Genomic DNA, 17,658 nt, shown 5'->3' with positions numbered 1-17,658 from the left:
TAGTCGTGATTCTGACACACACCCAGCCAGCCAATCAGAAGTCACTGCTCAAATCTCTACACTGCAGAACGATTACTTACCAAATCCATGTTCTTTGTTGCAGTTTTGATGGTACTGAGGATGAGATGTGCCTCATCACCGACTGCTGCACCCCATACAATAAAAATAATTTGCCACATTTTTAATTCTTCAAAATGTGCTGCGTATAAAGACAACCTGCAGAGGTTTGACCCCCCCACACTTTCAAGAACCTGGGGTTTCACACATTTTATATTTTATATTGCACAGTAGTTCGACAAAAGTTGGAACATTGTGGTAGGGTCACAAAGGTGGTCAGATCTGATATCTTGACTTAAACATTATGCCAGGTTGCCATTACATTGTTGAGCCGTAACTGGTTTATTGTGAATCGATTTGAAGTACTGAACTAACTGTTCTACTGAGCACATACACTGATGTGGGAGCTCTGAAATAGGAAATGGAGCTCTGAAATGAGTATTTCTTGAACATGTTTTACGTACTTTGTGGCCACATTTTTTTGCCATGTCAGGTCAGGGGCTCCACACACGTCACTTGTGTTTCCTCCTGCTGCTTTGACTTTACAGGCGTTGCATGTCTCCACATGGATCTCTGCTTTCAACATTTACACCAGTCACTTCAGGTCAATCCTCTGATTTGCATCTGATAAAGTAGCAGTACATTTTAATAATTCAGCAAAACAAGTCAGAAAACATTTTTTATTTGGTAAACCTTAATAGAAAGACGTACATTTTACACCAAAACAAAGTGAAATCTTATCAAAAGTCACTTTCACCTTCATATTCTATCACTTTAATTTCATCTCCCCCCTCCTCGTCTTTGCCCTCCCCTTCCTCCTCCTCCTCCTCCTCCTCCTCTTCTTCCTCAGCAGCCTGGTCTTCTGGCGTGTGGCGGTGAAACTCCCTGTAAATTCCACTCAGTGCTCTTGCTGCTTCTAGAGACACCTTCAGGTGACCAATCACCTTCTGCTCTTCGTCCACACTGACAACTGCAGGAAAGAAACACTATCAAACAGGAGTCGTGGTGCTCAGCACGCCAACACCACAGCGCAATAACACACTGTCAATTTGTCTTTCGATGACATCACTTCCTGTCAGCAGCAGCTCCTGCAGCTCCAGAAAAGCAAAGCCCACGTCGATGCACTCATCTTCATCGTCCATTGGCTCACTGACCACCGTGAACTTCAGCCTGCATGAAGACGTTCATCACATTCACCACAGGTCAGCCATGTTTTCCTCCCAAGTGTGGTGGCATGTTTGCCCTACCTGCCCTTGTTGGGGTCACTGCCCTCCAGCATGGTGTACAGGTACTGTCTGAGCGGAGCCGATACGGAGCCGTCGACATAGATGACTGTCACATGCGGACACAACATGATGCGGGTGTAACATGGTAATAATGCAAACCTATGACGTGGAACGATGGCTCACCCCGGCTGAAGTTGTAGTGGACCTCCTCTCCCTTGGTAGGCTTACGAAGGGACATGGGGGTCTCGGTGCTCTCCATGGGCACACCCAGTAGTCGGTACTCCACATAGACCTGCTGCACTGACTTGTCTTTTGCCACCACGGACGATGGTTCAAAGGACAGAGATAGAATCTCCACTCTCAGCTTGTCTCCCTGCAGAGCACAGCTCAGCATCAGATGATAAATGCTCCCACTCCCACCACACAAGACAAGGAGTAAACTGGCTCAGCTGCACTTGGGACATGTTTCTCTGACTTTCATACCTGTTTCATCCGCGGTGCACGTGGAATAATCACAATGTCACTTTGTGAGGAAGTCGATTCCGACGATTCTGATGAGTCAGCAGCACCTGGTGGAGGTAGATAAGGCATCATGAAACATGGAGTCCTTTTTTAAAAGAAAATGGTGTGAGGTTTCACTGAAATGTTTTTTTTCAAATCCTAAGATTTCAGAGTAGAGAGTGCCATCTAGTTGGCTTTGAGCCTCACGTATGTCTTCTTTGTCCTCCGATTCCTGATCTCGTAGAGGCTTTGTAGAAAGAAAAAAAGACATTTCACTCAAACCGGTGAAACTTCTGCGGTCAACTGAACCTCTGACCAACTCAAAGGCCTTATGTTCTCCACCTGCGTTCTGGAGTCGTCGCTGGAGCTTCGTCTTCTTGTTGAAGTGGCAGCTGAAGTTTCCTCTGAAGATCTAAGAAATATTTCAGCTTTACCTCTGATGATGATGATGCACCAAAAATATTTCACTGTTAAAATCACAGCGCTCGAATAGTGAAGGAAAGCAGCGTTCCATACATGGCAGCAGGAGTGGGCGTGGCCAGAGCAGGTTTCTCCAAGCGAGACCTCTTGACTTTTCGCGGCTGGCGAGTTCCCAGTGGTTTGACCACAGTGGTCTGTTTGGACTTGTGTTCTGATTTAGACTTGAAGACACAAAACAGGTTTCATTTCCGGCTCTTCAGTTAGATTGTAAATCTTGACGGAGGGATCTTTACCCAAGCTTTGGTCTCTCCAGGAGGTTCGGCCTCAGTCAGCTAATGACAAACAATGAAACCACAAAAGGAAGCAGTGAACATTTTCATCATCATCTCATCCACAGTAAAAGCCATCGTGAAGCATCACCTTGATTCTGGGTTTGGCGACTGGCCTGTCTGATGCTCCGCCTCTCCTTCTCTCCCCCACCTCTGTCTCCACTCCTCCATCATGAAGAACCTTCGGGGGGTCCCCAGGTGGCTGGAACGGGTATTTCCACTTGATCATCAGTCTAATTGTGCCACGTGGCGATCCAGCTGGATCACGCAAGACGTAGTCACCTACAGTTAGGAGACCGGGAGACGTTTAGAAACCCAGCACACTCACTTTCCTCATCCCTATTGATAGTTCAGTTCAGTTTTACACTAAAGAGCCACCATGTCACTCTACTTTAGGCAGAATCACCTGTTGGCCCACTACTGACCTCGGATCTCTCTTCCTGTGGAGAGGCTTCTGAGAGGGACGGGGGTCTTGGCCAGATAAGCTGGAGGGATCTGACCGTCGCTGTCATCAAACACGTACACCCACAGACTCGTGGTCCTGAGAGGAGACACGGTCATGCTCCTCATGAAGGTCCAGCCCGACATGTAACAGTTCCTTCCTCACCTCAGGTACTGCAGCACGTCAGCGGTCACTGCCAGAGGGTAGCTGGTGACGTCATTGAAGACCGGCTCGCTGGACGATTTGACCGTGTGAGAGACGTGAGGCGGCAGATCATAGAACCTGTAAGTCAGGTACGTGTCGGGAAGAAGTCCCGGCCAGCGGGCCGTGAGGCCCACACAGCGCTCCAAGGCCATGACGATCTCATTGGGAATCCCTCCGCCATAGTCGTGTAACTCCTGGTAGCTACTGTCCTGCCATCCTACTGGGACCTGGGCAGGAGACTTTTGGGGGTGTCTGCCGGTCATTGACTCCATCAAGTGGTCTGGAGGCTCAGCTGGAGGAAACAGTCGCACCCAGAAATCCAGGACTCCGATAGGTTCACCCTCCAAACCTGAGCAGAGACAAGCATATGGAAGGGATGGGTTTGCAGTTAGATTGAATTCATTTACATACATTAAGGTATTTTAACTATTTTCACTATTTTTTTCCTTACATGTTATTTCTCTTTTTTTCTCAAGATATCTGAGCTGACTGAATATGTTTAATGAAAAGGTTATTACCTCATAGTTATTGCATTTATCTTGTTTTCATTTTGTAGATGATGATGATGTACCAAAAATATTTCACTGTTAAGGAGTGAAATATTTGAGGCAAAAATGTAAAAAGGGCCTCAGTGTCTTGGCTCAAATATTTACTCCTTATTAAAAACAATATCTCCTTTCATAATGGTACATCCATCGAGTAACTACATGATTACTTTTTCTTGCTCTTTCAGTGTCCTTTGTATTTTCCCCAAAACAATTGCATTTTCATGCACACTCATTTACCTCTTTATTTGCTTTATTTGTCGTAGCTATAAAAGTTTCAGTTGTTTGTATTGATAATCTGACTGCCTCTGTCTGATCCTTATGTCGCTTTTGTACCGTCTTGACTGTCATACTTGTGTATCACACAGTGTATTTTCTATCAAACGTTTTCTTCCGACCGATTTATGACGCATGTTGTCCTACCTGTGATATTAGCACGCCCACTGAGACGCTCTCCTCTGTGCTCCAAGGCTTCCTCCAAGGAAATAATTCCACATCCTTGGGTCACAAACCGGACCCCTCCCAAACCCTGATGCAGCTCCACCCTGACCTTCGAAGCCTGGTCGTACAACAGCACCAGGTCGCGGGCGTTCAACACATAGGTGGAGGTGAACTCGTACTCGGGCTGGTCTCCCGACACCAGCGGGGTGGCGAGAACCTCAAAGTCCAGGAGTCCATAGGTGAGGAACGTCACAATGTCATCTCCAGTCACATGGCGGACGCTGGCCATGCTCCGCAGGGCCCCTGGTGTGAACGTGGCTCCCTGCATGTGACAATTACACCGGCTTTTAGAGAGCCGTGTCCACACCGATAGGGAAAACCCATCACCTTGATGTGAATTTCCAGCAGAGACTCTCCAACTCGAAGAGCAGAGCTGTCCTCTTCAGCCACCGAGTCCGCCTCCAGACCGGCTGAGGGCCACGTGTACTGGACTGGGATGGTCCGTTTGAAGCTGCGAGGGTTGTACACCAGCTCTTTGAGCTGCTCTGCAGGGTGAATGCAAAGAAACAAGACGCACAAGCCATGTTAGAAGCAGTTCCTCAAGCTCTTGAATATAAGAAGAAAAAACTAATCAAAACACCTGATGTAATTCCATACTTGACTACAAACCTTGCAAGGTTTTAATCTGGAGAGCTCTCTTGGACAAGAGTTTGTTCTTCTCCTCCATCCTCACACGCACTTCCTCCCTCTCTCGCTCCATCTTCTGCTGGACAGTGTTCAGCTCCTCCTGTGGTTGAACCAGAAGACCAAGGTAAGAAGGTTTTTCCAATGTTTTGATGCGACTACAGATCCACACCTGCAGGTCTCGACTGATGCGGTTCTCCAGGAGCAGCAGATCTCGTGTCTTCTGGAGCTCCAGCACAGTCTCTGTGTACTCGGCCGTGCCAGCGGGAGGAAGCTCCACATTCTTGTCAAGGAAGCTCAGACTCTCCCTGTTCTCCTGCTGCATCCTGAAGGCCTGCAGAGATGCAAGTGTTGCTCATGTCAGTTATTCCATCTTTCCTGGATTATTTGAAACAGACCTTTATCTGCAGAAGAGTCTCGCTGAGATCTTCAACACTCATGTCAAACTCCTGCAAAACGTAAAATGCATAATTTAGATCACAATAATGTCAACTCATAATTTCCATATAGTGGTGTTTGGCACCTTTGTGACGGAGTTCAGTTTGTCCTGCAGAACCGACACCTGGTGTTTGTAATGCAAAAGCTCCTGATGGAGCTGCTGGTCTGAGCTTGTCACTGCAAAGCCTGGATATTATCAGAAAGAAAAGTGGTTGGGATTTATGCTCAATAGTCTGGAAGAGATGATGCCCACCTGCAGGGCTCAAACTCTCTTTGGACAGAAGCTCCTTCTCACGTACAAGCTGCTCATTTTCCACCTGCAGCCGATTCCTCTCCTCCCTCTCTGTCCGCAGCATTTCCTCCAAGTATCGAACGTGGCTGCGACTCTTTTCGGTGTCTTGCATGTCTTTATAGTCCATTTGAATCCCTTCGTTGGTGCTGTGAGTTGATAACGTCCTGGAGTGCAATACATCACAGTGTGACATCACTTCCTGCTTTTTCACTCAAACGAAACATCCATGTCTCATACTTTCAAAAGTTGTTCATAAATTTCTTTATATGTGGCCCAACAAGTTGACCCCTGACCTTTCAAGCAATGAATCATAGTTTTCTTTGATCAGGTCTCTCTCTCCTTCCAGATCACAGACTCTCTCTTTGAGCTGGAAGAGAGCACACATCAATAGTAATAGTTCGGTGGATCCTCACTTGTGGGGACCAATTCCTCTGGGTGTAAGTTTGCTCCAGAGTCCTGGTTAAGCTGAGCCGTGTGCTTTGGAGTGTGAAGTTAAGGGTGAGAGGCTGGGCAAAGCATGATGGCAATGAGCCGTCCTCACAAAAATAGCGAAACAAATGTGTGTGTGTGTTCAAGCATATCTATCCGAGTGAGGTCCAATTTTGGGGAAAACACGCCCTTGGCCCTTAGGCTTTTTTGGGGCCCTTTTGTCAGACCCCACAAGGCTATATAAAATAAGGTCATTTTAATAAGGTCATTGTTTGGTTCAGTTTAGTCATTGGATTTGGATGGTTTAGGGTAAGCGGCAGGGGACAACATGAGACTGAGTGGTCCCCACAAAGATGGTGTGACAAACTGGTGTGTGTGTGTGTGTGTGTGCTTTACCTTCTCTAGACTCTGCAAGGTCAGCGTGGCAGTGTTCAGGTCTGTGTCCAGGGTTCGAGCTCTCTCTCTCTCCAGCTTCAGCTGCTCACTCAGATCTTCAACCTTTTCCAGCAGAGCAGCCTGAGCTTCTTTCACTGACCTTTGACCCTGCAGGTTCATGAGGCAAATATCACAAATATAAAGCTTGCAGATTACCATCACTATATGTGAGACGGAACGTGTTTACCTCCTCCAACTGTGATTCATAACTCTGTAAAGAAAGTGAAGAAAGAAAATCATTTGTGCACGATGAACAGTAAAGCAATCGTTTTGAAAGGTTGAGCTCTTACCTCTTGCAGCTGGTTGAACTTCTCCTGGCTCAACCGTAGGGCGGCGCTCTTCTCTGAAAGCTGCTTCTGCAGACGGATGAGATCCACGTTTTCTTTTATATTGATTCTGAAACAGAAGATTTTAATCAGTATTGTCGACATGTAACGCAGAACAACAGAAGAGTCATATTATGTCCTTTAACTTCATGACTAGTTGAAGTTTTACTAGGTTCTAACTGCCCTCCGGTTCTTAAAGGTGAAGGAGATGTGGTCACAAAATGATGATTTTTTTTTTCAAGTCTTGTTGTGCAGTCAGAGGTGAAGTACCGGTGTCTGTCAGCCTGCTGCCGCATCATCTCTTTGATGGCTCCTTCCATCTCCTTCTCCTTCTCTCTCAGTGAGTCCTGAAGAGCCTGAGTGGTCAGCTGCATGTCCGTCATCCTCAGCTGCTCTGTCATGCTGGGTCTGCATGGAGAGAGAGGCAAGGGAGGCTGGGAAATATAAAGGCTTCTTTTGTCACACCTCACAACCCACCTCCACTCTGGCTCTTCTGTCTTGGTATCATCGAATGTTGGACCGTAGCGGGGTGGAGCGGTCTGGGCTGCTCTCCTGACTCCTCCCTCTGCATCGCTTCTCTTTCCTTACGAAGAAACAAGACCTTGATGTTTGAGATTCAACACAATCCGACCATTTTCTGGGTTTTTTTTGTATATGTATGTGTAGTTTGTCCATATAAGACATATGTCAGTTGGACATCATAACTGCTTATTAAGTTTAGAACAACCCCCAACACACCTCTGCTGCCCCTGTGCAGTGTGTGACCCCCGAGGTCCAGTATGTGCTGGCGGGCCAAGCTGAGTTTGTTCTGCAGGACGCTCTTTTGACTCTCCAGAGAAGCCACTCGAGCCTCCAGCTCCTGCATTGTGTCTTCCAAGTCTCGCTCCTTCACTGCGCTGGACTCGGGCTGCGCCTGGCGAAGACGCACCAATCTGGTCGACATCCTGCGGAGAAGATGGGGAGTCAGAGCACGAGGGGCTCAGTGAGGCTTAGGCTCTGAGTTGTACCGGCGTAAGCGCTGCTCCTGAGTCCGAGTGTGTTGTCTAAGCGTGCTGTTATCTTCCTGCAGCTTGAGACACAAGTCCTCCAGTTGGTCTCGTGGGACACGAAAGAGGCGCTGAGGATCTGGAGAAAGAGCAGAAAAGAATGAAGTGAACGTAAAGTGACATGTTAAGCTCTCATATCTGCAGTTCATCAGTTTAACTGGACCTGGCTTGGACCTGTCAGTAAAGACGGAAAGGTACAAAACCAATTTTGCTTTGACCAATAGACACAAGCCGGAGTTACCTTAGCAGCATGATCTACCTTACTTGAATTCATGTCATCTCATAGTGGTTTTAAACAAATGACTCCAGTGGTTTCACCTTTCATCTTCATCAGTTGGCTCTTCTTCCATGACCTCACTTCCCGTAAACCATCTGAGTGAACAGTTATTGTAGATTTTTATTTTTTAACAAACTAATGAACTTACTTTGTCCGGATACTAACCCGGCACCGTCGGCATCAGTCCTCCTCTCATGAGCCCTACATCTCTGACCGGGAGATCGCCGGCCGTCTCATCCACGACTGGTGACATCACGCTTCTTTAAAAGGTGGACACCTGACTGAATGACATACAGAGGCAGAGCAGAAGTTGAACAGCGACACATTGTGCTACACCCAGTTCAATTTAAAGAACGGAAAACAGTAAAGCGAATAGAACACACAAGTCTAAGAAGGCACTGGCAATGAAACTGAGCACTTGAGCGAGTGTTTTTCTGGTTTCGACTTGGAGCGGTGGTGGAGCACAAAAGGTTAAGGTGAAGTCTTTGCTACTATTGTCAGCAGAAGATTCTTGGAAGAGAATTTAATGCAAACATGAGCACGGATCAGCACTGACTTGAGACTGAAAACACAGTATGGTAAGGTTCAGCTCCTTGGCATGACAACTATTCCACAAGTTCTTGAATCTCACAGTGTGACTTTGATACTGCTGTACCCACCGCACACACTCAGTAGTAGTCACAACGGGCTCCTGTGGTTTGTTGTTCAGTAGGAGCAATAAATTAGCTGCAAAATCTTTCTATCACCTTGTTGACTTCGGTGAATGTCTCCATCCAGTGTTGACAACAGGAGTGTGGCTGCTCAAATCAAGATTTCCTTTTCCCCTACCTCAGATCAGATCTCCAACTCCAGATGATCACACATACCCAGAGGAGGCTGAAAATATCGTCCCAAATGCTTCCAGATACCTTCCTGCACATGTATCATAGGTCCATGGATGTGGCCCTCTCCGTGCTCCAAGACAGCTCCATCTGTCCCTCCAGGATAATCCTATCACTGCTTTAATCAGATTAACAGATTGTTTCTGTGTTGAAGTCAGCCCTGTGGTCCAGCCCACCCTCAGGTTGTTAGACCTAATCTGACCTCAGATCAGCAAATATGTAAAGCAGTGGGTAGAATAAGGGAGGAGGAGGAGCATATAGTGGAGTCAGCAGCAAAAAAAAATATCCTGTCGATACAGGGGTTGGACAAAATCATGGAAAAACCTTCAACCTTTTTTAGCTTTAAGGTGTTTCCATGATTTTGTCCAACCCCCGTATGTGCCCTGTGATGGACTGGTGACTTGCCCTGGGCGCCTCCTGCGTATTACCCTATTTTTATTTCATTTGATGTTTTTTTTCTCATCATTTTGTTCTGGATCACTTAATCCCAGCTCGCTGTAGCTGGGGTTTGGCATCACAAATTCAAATGGAATGCTATAAGTTCATCCCACAAGGCAGGTGTGCTGCTCGACACATACGCTGACAAGTTTGAAAGTAGTATTGTTATTCTCTAAAGCAGAATTTGAAATCCCCAAACTTGAATCCCACAACCTTTTGTTCAAAAAGCAATAATTTCATGACAATTACGGAATTATTACTACTGTAATTACTGTACAATATCCCAAAACACATTTAAAATGCTTAGAAAATAATGTTTATTGTTTTCAAAAATTCCATTAAAATTTTGAAAATCTTTTTTTTTTTTCTTGTAAAATAAATCACAAGTGTGCCCCTCGGTCAACAGGCCGGATGGTGAGTGGCTCTCTGTTGGTCCTGTTGCTGCTTATTTCTGGGTTAAAAAAGGGAATCATTTCCTCTGTGAAGTGAAAGCAGGTGAAGGAGTAGATGTGGTTCTTGTTCTCGGCATCGTAGAAGGACACCATCCCATCCTCGATGTCTACAAACACCCCGATGGCCCGCGGCCTCTGACGGAGGTTCAGCAGCACCGCCTCATCTGCACATGCTCGAAAGTCACTGCCTCTTCTCAAACATATCGCCCAGTAACCGTCCTCTGGGCTGAGGGTGACCTTGCCCTTCCTGTTGATGGATGTGCGGGCCAAGCCCAGGTCCCACGCTGTCTTGTCTCCAACATCAACCTCCCAGTAGTGCCTCCCACTGGTGAAACCCTGCAGTGCGAGTTATTAAAATCTTAATATTTGTCTCAAAATAACTTGCACTCGAACATTATCTTAGCTTATATGTAACATTAATTACGTCTCCAGGAATCAGCTGTTTACTCACATAAAACGCTGTTACTATATGTACTGTTAATACTATCTATACTCCAGTTTTCCTTGATGTTGGACATAATCATCTCACACACACATAAATAACACAGTCCTTTCTTCAAATACTGTTGAGAACAATAGCTGAATCTCCTCTCATATGAATGAAAAAAACTGTATAATGGGCTAAGAAAAGTTATCTTTCATATATCAAGTGCATCACTGGTTCCATGAGGTGTCTAACAATATTTAAAGTCTTTTAATACACACTTTATCTGAACTATCTCCAGATTGTGCTCACGCTGATGTCCCCTAAAGGCCACTTAGTTCCCTCACATACAAAAGCAGAGACATCTGACAGGCTGACTTTTGAGTAACATCTGACCATGGTTCCGAGGACACAGGGAGCCGAAGTGAACCGCTCAGGTAGGTCCTCCAGGTCCTGCTCCTCTTCTCCATCCCACACTTGCGTCCCGTCATCAGACACTACCAGCCAGGCGTTTGCCGTCCGCACGTCCATCTGTACCTCAGCTGTTGGACACGTTTTGCTTTTGTTTATTTGCATCAGACAACCACATTTCCATCAGTACCTGCATACTGCTTGATCTTGTTGTGGTCTGTGGGGACACAAGGGGTGCATCAGGCGGGCAGGACTTGACATATATACAGTAGAATATTTACTCACCTTGAGTGTCCAGTGTTTTCACCAGTGACTGCAGCTGCTGCTCCATGTCATCGATAGCTCGTCTCACAATCCCCAGATTAACGTCTGAATGGACCCCCGTGTGAGGGCTGGTCCACATGGCACGTGAACTCACTCCTGGAAACTTCAGATAGCACAACACCTGGTAAATAACTTGTTTTTCATCATGAAGCAGGAGCAGAAGTCTTTCTTCTCCAGCCATACCTGGTGTTTTCATGCATATAATGAAGAAACAGCTTCAAGTGTCCTAAAATGTTTTTATATTTAATTCCCCTGAATAGACAAATTATTATCTATTTTAGATGACTGAGCGGGTCATGTGCCATCATAGAGCATCCCTGCTGCCTCTGCCATGATCTGACCTGTAGAAGATCGACGTCATCACTTTCCAGTTCTCGCCTTCTTCTCTGGAGTTCACTGATGTCGGCCTGCAGCTCTGTCATCAGCCCCTTGGCCAGCTGGTCAGCCTCCAGCTGTCTCCGCCTGATGGTCTCCTCTAGAAACTCCTGACGTCTCTCCATCCAAGCAAACAGTGAAGAGAAGATCCTCCTGCTCTCCTCCAGGTCCAACTCCGAGTTCTCCTTTAGAATCCACATGGAAAACTTGTGATTGTGGCATTGTTATGAAATAAATAGCTTTAAAATGGCCACAAAATTCTTAAATTGTGGAAGATATTCATGTTGAAAATACATAAAACAACATCACATAGAGAATGCGATGCTTCAGTTCTATTTCACCAAATGTTTGATCTGAGTTAGCTTAGGTTTAAGACTTCTTTGAAACTGATGCTGCTTGTAAGCAAAAAAGTAGAGTAAAAAGTAAAAAATCATTATCATTGTAAGCATTTCCCTTTGCTATACATTATGCAGTGGTAGGATTAATCTTGGCACCAATAACAGCAAATAAATCATTTCGAACTACCAGCAAGATGTCTGCGTTCTGTGATGTCACTTAAAGATACAATACTAATTTGAATAGAAACGCGGGTGAAAACACAAAAGAGACTTTTGAACTGATGCGCTAGCTGCTAACTTCTGGACCTGTGGAAATCTGTCCTCAGTAAAATGACAGAAATTTGTTGCATTTCCAAAAACATTGAAACATGGATCATGTTATCCACAACACTTGAACAGATGCGATCCTTAAATAAGTTTACATTTTCAGAGCTCCTGAAATGGACTTGGATCAAAAGGCACTGATTAAAAAATAAAAATCCCATTGGCAACTGACCCGGCTGAGTTCCGTGGACACTCTGATCTCTTCCAGCTTCTTGAGTTTCTCATTTACCTTCTTGCCAATCTCTATCGCAAGCTTCCTGGCACGAATCTGAAAACAATGCCATCATTTTTTAACATCAATAAACACACAATTGGTGTGTTTCATCGCTTGAACTGACGATTGTGTTGCATGTGTTTCCAATATTAAACAAAAACTGAAGAATAAAATTTGAAATAAAAACATTCTTACCCAGTTTCCATTGAACAAGTATGGGCAATGATTTGTTATAGAGATAGAAAAGATGACATTTAACATGTGATTGTGTTATTGTGATTCAATATTGTTTACAGAAGATTCCATCCAATACAGACATCAAATAATGTCACATGAAATGCAGTGACACGCCTTTGCTTTAGTTGTTATTATTATTATAGGGGATGGTGTCACACTCCATGGAGCTTCATGGAGTTGTGTGCCTTCAACTGAAATTGTCTGGGATTATGTTTTACGCTTTAATTTAAAAAAAGAAGTGCAAGCATACCCTTTGTTGGCTGTCCTCAGGATCAGTGAGTTGGTGACCGCTGAGGTCAGCCAGCCTCAGGTGAGGACTCAGGTGAGCCTCACAGTACGACATCAGACACCCGACACAAGACTTCAGAGCCACAGATCGGGTCTGGGTGCAAACATCACAATACACGACACGTCCAGGCAATCTGCTCCGTCTCACAGCTCTGATCTGCTCTGACATCTCTCGAGCAAAGGAATTCTCGCAGAGTTCTGGACGTCTACTGAAGGACGTGTGACATTTTGGACACCTGGTTGATTGCGGGGACTCCCAGAGGGGCGTGATGCAAGTGAAGCAGAAGCTGTGACCGCAGGGTATGGAGACCGGGTCGGAAAACACCTTCTGACAGAGGAAGCAGTTGAACTGCTGCTCAGACAGAAACGCAGTGGTGGAGTTCATCTCCTGGATGAGGGACAAAACACAGAAGTTCAGCCAGTTTCCAAACATCAGAGTTGGACAGAACCTTACGAGAATCATTGACAGATCAGCAGTACCCTTAAATGCTTTCATTCATTCATTCACTCAATCTTCCGCTTGGGGCTGGAGTTCTAGTTACTCATGTGAAGGACATTCAAAGGTCAGACGGTTGTTTTAGGTCACAAAATGACCTGGTTTCTTTCACAAGCGGTTCAAATTTGAGGTCGGTTGGACGTGCAAGTGTGAGAATGTCTTATCGAGATTTTAATAATCAACCTGAAGTGACCAAAGTCCTCCGACTCACAAACCTGTTCACGGAAGACCTAAGATTTATATAGCTGCATTTTAATAACTCTCGGAGTTGTCAGGAAATGTTCTTACCTTGTCAGTGATAACAGTCTTCTCTTTGGCTGCCATGAAAAGGAAACTCCAACACAAAGACTGGAGCCAAAGTCCTACTGGACCCACGCCTTCCTGGGGCTGGGTCTCACACGCAAACAATGTGGGAGGAGCACTGGAAGGGTACACACCATTTCCCTGTTATCCAAGCTAGTAAGTAGTTTCTCTGTTCAGTCATTGTTGACAGAATAAGTCAAACTACACAACAGATTGAAGTGGAGCTGTAGGCAAGAGGTCACACTAGACATGGTCAATATAGTAAAATGTCAAAACGAGTGATTTATAACCGTACATAGTGATTAATAACTTTATAATCCCTCCCTCTTTTTCATTGTACGTAATAAAATACTGTTCATTGATAAGTCCAATGACCGAGTGGACAGCAGTTCAGAATCATTTCAACAGTCATGATGCCCAGCTCAGTAACAGACGTTAATCTGCTTCCATCCAGGCTGAGAAACTGCCGAAATACTGAGAGGATGTTCATGATCAATGTCTGCTGTACAATGTTTTGACATTTCTGGATATTTATCTCAGGATATTTATAGGGTACTATTCATTTAATATTGTCTAAAAGAAGATTAGAATGTCTTTATTCTGGGGTCCTTTTAGGATAGTTAGGATGGATGTTTAGATGGGTGTGTTTATATTATCCAAACTTTTCATGAAAAACTATTTTAAAGAACAGCAGTAAAGACAGAGACACGGAACCAGAGTTAACAAATGTTCTCACTGACTGAAAATGTCAGATCCATGTGGACCAAAGGCCCGATTGACACACAACTAGTGTGAATATAAGTGACACCAATGGACTAGATAGTACTTCTGTGGTCGTGCATATTTGGAAGAGTTTGGAGAGTATCCGTAACAGTTTCCCTTCAGTCACTGTGGTGTATTACAGCTCCATTTATTGTGTCGTCACATGATGGAACGACCTCTCTCACGAAACAACAAGAAGACCAATATTGTTCATCTACATTTGTTTCAATGATTTAACTCACATGATCAATTGTCCAGAATCCAAACACACAATAACGCACACCACATCATAAATGACTGCTGAACACAACAACCCCATCACAAGTGAAATGAAATGTGTTTTTATATGTTATAAAGAAGCACATTCTCAGGTACACACAAAGTTAATACAGAAAAATCAGGTGAATCCAAAGCAATTGACAGAAATTTTCACAACGCACAATAAATTGTAATGCTATACAAAAGACACTCACAGTAGGACACAAACAGTCCTGTAGAGAATAGAAGTCAGCAGGAAGAGTTTGTGCGACACACTGCTGTCTAGTTCATCTTCCTGAACTCACATGAGGACCAAGCCCAGACTCCAGCATGGAGAGGCTGAGTGAAGGTGGTGTGGACTCTGTGGAGGAGGGTCATGGTGTCAGAGACGCTGTAGAAGGACAGAAGACCTGCAGAATGATCCAGGTACACACCCACTATGGAGGGATGAACACTGGAGACTGTGGTTCTGATGCTGTTGTGTATAAATGAACAATCAGAGTCGGAACAGAGCAAAGACCAAGATTTGTTGTTAAATCCAAATCTACTTGCTGCTCCTGATGTGCTGATGTTCTTGTATGAGACGGCGATATCAAGTTTTCCTGTCACCTCCAGCTCCCAGTAACAACGTCCAGTCAGAGATTCTTTACTCAGGACCTGAAGATAATCAGTGAATCTGTCTGGATGAGGAGGAGGAGACTGATCTTCCCTCATGTTTGTCACTTTCCTGTTTCCTTCAGACAGCACAAACCATGAGCTCGCAGTGTTTGGATCCAGAGTGATGTCTCGTGTGAATAGGAGGAACTCATCCCTGGTCTCGGGCTCTGGAGCGAGCATCAGTGAGATGTTGGTCCATGTGTCACTTAGAAGGTCCTGGATGAGGTCTCTACTGGCGGACACAGCTGCTGCCACTTCCTCAAAGCAGCAGTGAGGTCGGACGTGGGTCCTGGAGGAGACCATGGGAAACATGTCATCACTGACCTCTGAGAGCAAGGAGAAGTTGTGGAGAAAGACTGTGTGACTGTTGGTGAGCGCCAGCTGTTGCAGCTCAGCATCTTTCTTCTTCAGCTCAGCGATCTCCTGCTCCAACTGCTCCTGAAGTCCCTGGACTCGTGCAACTTCAGACTCCTGCCGAGATCTGATCTGCTGCTCCTCATCAGACAATCTCCTCTGGACATTCTGGATCAGCCAGGTGAGTGCCTCCTGACTGTCCTTCACTGCTTTATCAGCAGAGGTCTGTATGTTCCTCTCCTCCTTCTGAAGCATCTTCATATCTGCCTCTCTCTCCTGGATCCTCTGCTGGATCGTTCCACGACTCTGATCCACCTCTTTCTCTCGCTCTCTTCTCTCTACAGCGACAGAGACAATGTTGTGGTTCTTGTGTTGGTCCACAGCACAGAGAAGACAGATGAGCTGCTGATCTGTACGACAGAAGATCCCCTTCTCCTCATTGTGTTGAGAGCAGATGATATCCTGGAGCTGTTTGGACGGGTCCCCCAGCTTGTGTCTCCTGAGGGCCGTATCCTCTAGATGAGGCTGGAGGTGTAGGTCACAGTAAGAGGTCAGGCAGACCAGGCAGGACTTGACGGCTTTCATTTTCCTTCCAGCGCAGGAGTAACAGGCCACGTCTTCAGGTCCAGCTAACATCTTCTTCAGCTCCTCCACTAACTTTGCTAACATAATGTTCTTCTCCAGGGGAGGCCTCTGTGCGAAGGTGCGTCTGCACTGTGGACACTTCTCATCTTGTATGTCCCAGTATCCTTGAATACAGTTCTTACAGAAACTGTGTCCACAGGGAAGAGTAACTGGGTCCTCCAGTAGATCCAGACAGATGGAGCAGGAGAGAACTTCAGCCCTGGTCTCCATTTCACTGACGACTGTCTCACTTGAGGCTCCGTTCAAATATATATATGCACTGATATCAGAGTCACATGAACCGACTTGTTTTATCAGAGTTCCTTCAAACCCTTCTTGTAAATGATTCAACTTTCCTCTGCCACGGTGATCTGCAGAGGTGTGGACTTGGCCACATGACTCCAGTCAAGAACTCAAACTTGACTCTGACATGTCACTGAAGACATGACAAGAAGCAGTGAAAACAGTCACATGTGACCAGAGCCAAGCCTGCACTAACACACAGAAACCAACACACAAAAACAAAGTCTCACACTACTGTGACACTACAGCAGTAACAAAATTATTGACCAGGGAATGATAAGCTACAGTAGAGTTCAACTCTTGATAATTTATGGCTGCATGACTGGATGGATTTCAGCTGTGAGTTGGATTTATGGCCAGTGAAGGTGTATAAATAATAGATGTGATGTGCCAAACATTTCACAGTGAAAGTGAGGGAGTGTGTTTTCATGTTTGTTTTCATCCGCAAGAAGAATACAGCAGAGAGCTGGTAAATAAAGGATAAAATGAAAAAAAAAAACAACCAACTATAGATTTTCAGTAATAGTATACATGTTTAAGTTTATTAATTCAGTATTTTAGACAAATTTTAGACTTCATCCTTCAATAAGTCGTTTAATAGACCTACTTCCGCACGTGGTGTTGATATTTACGAGTTTCCTCTGTGCACTTGGCGCAACAGCCTACATTTTATAGACATGTAAAATCATTTTACATAATGACTTCGATTCCAAATGTCATCACAGATGCAAAGAAGACGGCTGCGAACAGCAAAAATTCAAATAGAGTTTCATATTTTGGTTGTTATTTCTCTACATATATTTTGTCTATATGATTCGAGTTTTGCTTACTCTGACTGCTGAATCATTATTATATTATATTTATGTTTTTTATTTTTATTTTTATTTAATTCAATAAATTAAAGTCTGGTGAGACCCACTTGCTTTCTATTTTTAAACAAAACGAGCCCAAACTTTAATACGGAACGTTCCCTCGTGAGAAAATGATTTTTGAAAGATTCTTCTCTACGTCATTATTTCCCAAAATGTGTGTTTTCTTTGCGCATTAATGATTTCAATTAATCTTTTAATAGACGTATTTCCTCGTTCGCTGTTCACATTTAC

The 17,658-nt window shown here is 44.8% G+C and overlaps 2 protein-coding genes across 7 annotated transcripts; both read right to left on the bottom strand.

The window, feature by feature from the left end:
* Positions 1 to 633: 633 nt before the first annotated feature.
* rpgrip1 (RPGR interacting protein 1) lies at positions 634 to 9,069 on the bottom strand. Of its 6 annotated transcripts, none has more exons than XM_053859820.1 (30): positions 8,921 to 9,069; positions 8,258 to 8,373; positions 8,134 to 8,187; positions 7,777 to 7,894; positions 7,508 to 7,713; positions 7,247 to 7,352; positions 7,040 to 7,177; positions 6,734 to 6,839; positions 6,631 to 6,654; positions 6,405 to 6,551; positions 5,873 to 5,946; positions 5,541 to 5,743; positions 5,373 to 5,473; positions 5,248 to 5,298; positions 5,022 to 5,183; positions 4,835 to 4,952; positions 4,553 to 4,710; positions 4,148 to 4,487; positions 3,141 to 3,528; positions 2,959 to 3,074; positions 2,625 to 2,815; positions 2,498 to 2,536; positions 2,301 to 2,425; positions 2,127 to 2,220; positions 1,992 to 2,031; positions 1,767 to 1,852; positions 1,467 to 1,656; positions 1,305 to 1,389; positions 1,100 to 1,227; positions 634 to 1,027 (listed from the first exon to the last, which is right to left on the bottom strand). In XM_053859820.1, the coding sequence occupies exons 2-30, from the start codon at positions 8,343 to 8,345 to the stop codon at positions 798 to 800; spliced, it is 3,906 nt and encodes a 1,301-aa protein (XP_053715795.1). In that variant the 5' UTR covers positions 8,346 to 8,373; positions 8,921 to 9,069; the 3' UTR covers positions 634 to 797. The 6 variants fall into 6 exon arrangements, with proteins under 6 accessions (XP_053715795.1, XP_053715800.1, XP_053715799.1 ...); XM_053859825.1 differs by having other exon boundaries at positions 2,127 to 2,196; XM_053859824.1 differs by having other exon boundaries at positions 5,373 to 5,464.
* Positions 9,070 to 9,791: 722 nt separating this feature from the next.
* Positions 9,792 to 16,483, bottom strand: LOC128755940 (uncharacterized). Its single transcript, XM_053860051.1, has 9 exons — positions 14,923 to 16,483; positions 13,583 to 13,611; positions 12,761 to 13,186; positions 12,232 to 12,327; positions 11,364 to 11,582; positions 10,984 to 11,125; positions 10,889 to 10,915; positions 10,684 to 10,829; positions 9,792 to 10,199 (listed from the first exon to the last, which is right to left on the bottom strand). The coding sequence occupies exons 1-9, from the start codon at positions 16,481 to 16,483 to the stop codon at positions 9,792 to 9,794; spliced, it is 3,054 nt and encodes a 1,017-aa protein (XP_053716026.1).
* Between the last annotated feature and the right edge of the window lie 1,175 nt (positions 16,484 to 17,658).

This window comes from Synchiropus splendidus, chromosome 3 (genome assembly GCF_027744825.2).
Source record: "Synchiropus splendidus isolate RoL2022-P1 chromosome 3, RoL_Sspl_1.0, whole genome shotgun sequence".
Classification (NCBI taxonomy): Eukaryota; Metazoa; Chordata; class Actinopteri; order Syngnathiformes; family Callionymidae; genus Synchiropus; species Synchiropus splendidus.
This window is presented reverse-complemented; position numbering and strand designations above follow the sequence as displayed.

Bases quoted from the DNA above. Each gene is read 5' to 3' on its own strand.
- rpgrip1 (XM_053859820.1), bottom strand. From the start codon at position 8,345: ATGTCACCAGTCGTGGATGAGACGGCCGGCGATCTCCCGGTCAGAGAT. The intron at 7,895-8,133 runs GTGAAACCACTG...CTCTTTCTCCAG, and splicing joins CCAACTGATGAAGATGAAAG to ATCCTCAGCGCCTCTTTCGT. The intron at 2,816-2,958 runs GTCAGTAGTGGG...TCCTAACTGTAG, and splicing joins CACAGGAAGAGAGATCCGAG to GTGACTACGTCTTGCGTGAT.
- LOC128755940 (XM_053860051.1), bottom strand. From the start codon at position 16,483: ATGGAGACCAGGGCTGAAGTTCTCTCCTGCTCCATCTGTCTGGATCTA. The intron at 12,328-12,760 runs GTATGCTTGCAC...CATTGTTTTCAG, and splicing joins CTGAGGACAGCCAACAAAGG to ATTCGTGCCAGGAAGCTTGC. The intron at 11,583-12,231 runs GTCAGTTGCCAA...TGGATTCTAAAG, and splicing joins TGTCCACGGAACTCAGCCGG to GAGAACTCGGAGTTGGACCT.